This window comes from Marmota marmota, unplaced genomic scaffold (assembly GCF_001458135.2).
Source record: "Marmota marmota marmota unplaced genomic scaffold, marMar, whole genome shotgun sequence".
Taxonomy (NCBI): domain Eukaryota; kingdom Metazoa; phylum Chordata; class Mammalia; order Rodentia; family Sciuridae; genus Marmota; species Marmota marmota.
The window spans coordinates 7,746,087-7,751,663 of record NW_026000077.1 but is presented as its reverse complement, the minus strand read 5'-3'; the positions used below and the strand labels follow the sequence as shown (position 1 = coordinate 7,751,663).

Genomic DNA, 5,577 nt, shown 5'->3' with positions numbered 1-5,577 from the left:
ATTCACAATAGCTAAGCTGTGGAGTCAAATTACACACACACACACACACACACACACTCTGCCATAAAGAATGACTTTACGACATTTGCCAGTAAATGGATAGATCTGGAGACTACCATGCTAAGTGAAATACGTCAATCCCCCAAAACACAAAGATCAAATGTTTTCTCTGACATTTGGAAGCTAATCTACACTAAGGAGGGAAGAGGGGAAGAATACAAGTTCCAGGTATTAGACAAAGGTAAATGAAAGAAAAAGAGGAACTGGTAAGGAAAGGAAATGAATGGTAAGAAAAGGAATGAACGTGACATAATTTTGCTATGCACATATAGGAACACAACACAGAGAATGTCACCATTGTGTACATCCACAAGCCTGGGGTCCTAATTAGAATAAGATATATTCCAAGCTTGTATATGATATCAAAATGGGCTCTACTCTCATGTATAATTAAAAAGAACTAATAAAATAAACATAATAAAAAATGACACTTTCATTTGCATGTCTAAGATAATAATCTAGGCTTGAATTAGACTTGTTCCCCATGAAAATCCCCAGAAAAAAAATCCATGTGCTAGTAACTTAGGAAGGCCATATTCCCAGCAGAAAGAGGTAATGCTGTCAAGGAAGTCAGGTAACCAAGGCAAAAAAGTCTAGAAAGTATGGAATTTAAGGGAAGGTAGCATGTGTCTGAAAGATGCTCTTCATAGGGTTGGGACCCTAATCTGACTGGACTTCCCTGCGGCAGTTATCAGGAATATCAGGAGAGCAGGTGTGAGAACAGAGCAGAGTTCAGAATAAAAACAGGAAATGTAGATGGAAGGGCAGGTCAGGGCTACAAGGCTGTGGAAAATACAGATAAGACCAAACAGAGGCTCCATCTGCTGTTGGAGACAAGCACAGGTGAAGAGAAATCACTGCAGAAGTAGGAGCTACAATCTTCTACAGAGTTAAAAGGAGTCAAGTGCATCCCAGAGCCAACATACCTGATGCTTGAAGGCCAGGGAATCTGCATGCTAGTTTCCTCTTGCTCATCAGAACTTTTCTTGTAATTATCTTCTGTTTGCAGACACCTGTGGCATCATTGAGGACATGCTCTGTAAGTATGTACAACAAAGATAGCAACTGTAAAATCCAATAACTCCTAGATATATTTGACAAATACTAGGAAATCACAGTGGGAGTAGGTTGTGCTTTAGGGAAGGAAGAGATAATAAAAATGAAGCAAAATCAAAAGAGAAACAAACACATTATTAAGAAAAGGAAAACTTATCCTAAGGAATTAAAAATGCACATAATAATGATATACTGCATGTATACCCATTATATATGATAAAACACATATATAAACTTTGTGTAATACACACAAGAGGGGTCTCTATATTTATCTGATGGACAACTGCTCCTTGGGGCTCTTGACTCCACCTGTGCATGGGAAACTTGCATCTATGATATGTATGGGCTCACATATCCAATCAAAGGCCCTTGAGCCTTCTCTGAGGAAGTTGAAAGGAGAAGAGGGTTCAGTAACAATCCCAGTTCTGCCTTTGCTAACCACTCCTGAAAACCCATTTCTTATGTCCCTGCCGATTGACCCAACCTAGTGACCCAGGCACAGTGACAGAAATCATGTGTCTGATGGACATGTCATGTTTTGTACATGTGCCTAGGTATTCTTGGATGGGTGGTGCCCATACAAAAGTCCCTAAAGTAAAGTCATCCAATTGACAAAGAGGACTTTGAAGTAAGAAGGATTTCATATTTATTACCCCAATATGATTAATCTTAGTTACTTTTTCTGGAGAGAACATTCTACAAAGACACCAGGTCATGAGACAGAAAAAGGGGATTTGTTTATCTTGATCCACAGGCAGAAAAGATCATGGATAGAAATTGTGGACATCATTTTTTTTTTAGGTGGGGGTAGGGGGATTGAACTCAGAGTCACTCAACCACTGAGCCACATCCCCGGCTCTATTTTGTGTTTCATTTACAAATTGGGCTTCACTGAGTTTCTCAGCACCCTGCTGTTGCTGAGAACTGGCTTTGAATTCATGATTTTCCTGTCTCAGCCTCCTAAGCCACTCTGATTATAGGCCTGACCCACCGTGCCCAGCACAGTGCACATACTTTAAAGACAGAATCAGTCAGAGTCTATGAAGTGCTCTTGATGCCCTCCCTCCTACTGCAACCTGCATGCAAATATATGGCTGGCACAGCAAAGGCAACAATGAAATAAACCTGACCAGACCATAGGAAAATAGCAAAGCTGAAGATCCACCTGACCTCTGTACCTACTCTGAAACAAGATGGGTCTCCTGCCTCTGCATGCATATATCTCAACCTAGACAGTGGAGTTGAGTGCAGAGAATTTGTGCTTTCCCAGGGAGTCAAGTTGGATTCATCTGAAGTATGATAGGAGTACTCACTGGCTTCATCCGCAGCAGAACTGACTTTAGGCTCATCAGATGGGAAGACAGAGCTTTTGACAAGTTTTTGTGAGTCAAATTTTGAGTCAGGATGACCCGAGGGTAGAAAAGACTTTTTGTCCAGCAGGAGGTCATTCTCTTTCTCCTCCTGCAGGTCACCATTGAGACTGCTGAGACAAGGAAGAATAACAGATAAAATCAAGGTGGTTTAGAAGCTACAGCCTCCCAGTTGGTCCTGATTCAAAGTTGAAGAGTGGAGTCCCCTAACAGGTGCCTCCCTTCAAAAATGATCCAGAAAACCATTTTCAACTCATGGACATAGTTTAGGTGCCCTGGTATGAGAGACAGGGACAGTCACTCATGTCCAGTGTACTGGGCAGATAACAAGCTGATGAGAAAGGAGGCTTGACTCCTTCTACAGGCACAGTCACATAAAGAAGCACACAATGAGAAGCAAAGCTGTGCCTGAACCTAGGGCATGACTGACATTGACACTTACATAAAGATGGCCAGCAAATACAACCTGGTACATGATAGAGAGTCAGAGAATATGTGCCTTCTAGAACTTTTTCTATCCATTTTTCTAACATAATATTTTTTGGAGGGGGAGGGACAGAGCGTATTTCTGCTTTTCTTGCTATGGCACACCTGTCCACAATCTCACACCATTAGTGTAGAAAGATGGTTTACCTCTAATCCTGATTTTGCAATTTACAGAGTTAACAAGTGATTTCATTAAAAGCAAAAAATGCCCAAGACTGACTGTGCAGTTCTTCTTAGTCACACTCACTGTACCAGCACCAGAAAGATAAAAGATAACCTTGCTATGGGCTCCATCACACTGGGCTTAGTCAACATCACCCCTGCCAACCGTAGTCTTTCTTTACATTTGGTCATCAAATGTGTCTACTTTTGACCTCATGATCTACTCCTTCAGGTCATCTTTAACCCCTTATTTTCCCTTTCTTACAATCCCCAGATTATTTGTTGTTACCTGGAATTCAGTGAATTTTGGTCATTTTCATCACGATTTTCATAGTTTTCTGCAAATAATTCAAAAACATCCAGGAGTCATTACATAGTGCTATTTCACCCATTTCAACACAGAGCCCATGTGGGTTCTTCAGTCACCTTGGCTAGACAGGAATAAGAATGTGCAGGAAATCTTGAAAGTTATTGCAATGCAAGTCAGGAATGAGCAGAAAAAGGAGTCATGGAAAATGGAGTGGGCTAAGGGGTGAAGACAAAATGACTCCAGACCTGTCTGGGTCTGTCACCTACAGCCCAGAAGCAGTTTAGCTGTTATAATCTTTCTCATCAGTTTTCACAATTTTCCTGTGTGCATAAAGGATAAGAATCCAGGGTTGACTTAGTGCTGCTTGCCAAGGAGGGTCCAAGAAGGAGCCGTGTGCCAGTGACTTATGAAGGCCACGTTCCCAGAATAAAGAGGCAGCGGAGTCAAGGAAGGTGGTTAGATCAAAAGCCTAGACAGTGTGTGATTCCAGGGAAGGTGGCATGTGTCTGAAATATGCTCTTCATGGGATTGGAACCCCCAATCAGGCTGGGCTTTCCTGTGGCAGTTACAGGGAATATCAGGACAGAAGATGAAGGAACAAAGAAGACTTCAGAATGCAAACAGGAGGTGGAGATGGAAGGGCCTCTCAGGGTGGGAGACCATAAGAAAGAGACATAAGACCAGATAGTCTCCCTCTGCTGTTGGAAAGAACCAATGGTGAAGAGAAATCACAGCAGAAGGAGCTACATCCTCATAGAGAGCTAAAATGGGAAAGTGCATCCCAGAGCCACAGGAGCCATCCCCAATCCACCTGAAGCTTGAAGTCCAGGGAATCTGCATGTCATTCTCCACTTGCGGAAGAGCTGTTTTCTTTTTATGATCTTCTGGGTCATGGTGTCAATGAGGACATGCAGCTCACACCCAGGTGTTTTGACAGCTGAGCCTCCAAGGGCATCAACATCAAGTTTGGGAGGGTTCTTCACTTCATTGCAAGTATCCAACTTCAAATCTGAAAATAAAAGAGGAACTATTATCCTGTGACACACCTATTGACCCAAAACGGTCACCAAATCAAGAAAGCAGCCTTGCACAAGAGGGTCTAAGGATTGATGTGCAGCTTATAGAGACTGATACTTTTGTTGATGCTTCTGACATATCCAGTAATGATAAACTTTACAGGAGGCAAGTGTGCTTCCAATTCTAGAAAATATTCAATTAATACAGAAGTTATAGACACCTATAGCTCCCTGGTATATAAGGAAATAATACCATTAGAGATATAGGCAGAGCTTTTAGTCAGGAAGAGATTATCAAAGTTAAGCAAAATCATAGTAGAAGAAAAAACTATATGAAAGTAAAAAACTGGGGAAGAATCGTCCCTGGAAAATTTTAAATCTTACTTATGACTGACTTATTTTATATACGGGCATTATTACTAATTGAACTACTGTATAACCTAACATAGGATGGATACATCTGATGAATACAAAATCATGAACGTTTACATGAGGGATTGTATAATATTGAAATGCTGGCCACAAGAAGTTGGAAATGATTTAGAAACATGAGAAAAAAACCAGATGTTTGAAAAGCAGATGTTTAAAAAATTCCCTGTTAGACACCAGAACACAATCACACAACTGAGCCTGTAGGCTGTCTTGACTGGGATTGTGGGAGCATCCAATAGAGTCCAGCAGGATGAAAAGAAGGTGAACAACCTCAAGTTTTCACACGTGCTTCAAGAACTACACACTAGTGATGCACACTGAGCCCATTCCAGGGAGTGCTCTACATGAGGGACAGGTGTTTCTTCTCTTGCATGACCCTCAGAGGTTTGTAATGAGGGCAAGGTTGCCCACATCTGTCAGATGAGTGTGGCCCCTGACATGAGAACCAGAGGCTCCAGAAGCTGATATTGAGGGAGACAGAGAATCAAGATGCACACAACCCAGATTAAGGGGACAGGAGGGACTGAAACTCAGTCTTCACATCTGAGCAGAATTGAGTCCTTGTGAGGACACTGACAACATGGCTATGGAGACAGATGAATGGAGAGGATGGACTCAGTGTGGAATCATCAAGGAGACAATTTGTGCACTTTCTGTGTGAAGGTGTCACATTAATTCAAAGAGA

General features: G+C 41.8%; 1 protein-coding gene across 1 annotated transcript in view; it reads right to left on the bottom strand.

Moving 5' to 3' along the window:
* Positions 1–566: 566 nt before the first annotated feature.
* LOC125620186 overlaps positions 567–5,577 on the bottom strand; it is a 5,752-nt gene continuing 741 nt past the window's right edge. The window contains exons 2-5 of the mRNA XM_048814600.1: positions 4,256–4,453; positions 3,424–3,472; positions 2,430–2,599; positions 567–1,097 (exon numbers count right to left, since the gene is read on the bottom strand). Of these exons, the coding sequence (XP_048670557.1) occupies positions 961–1,097; positions 2,430–2,599; positions 3,424–3,472; positions 4,256–4,453 (554 nt within the window). The 3' untranslated portion in view covers positions 567–960. The remainder of the gene's footprint in view (positions 1,098–2,429; positions 2,600–3,423; positions 3,473–4,255; positions 4,454–5,577) is intronic.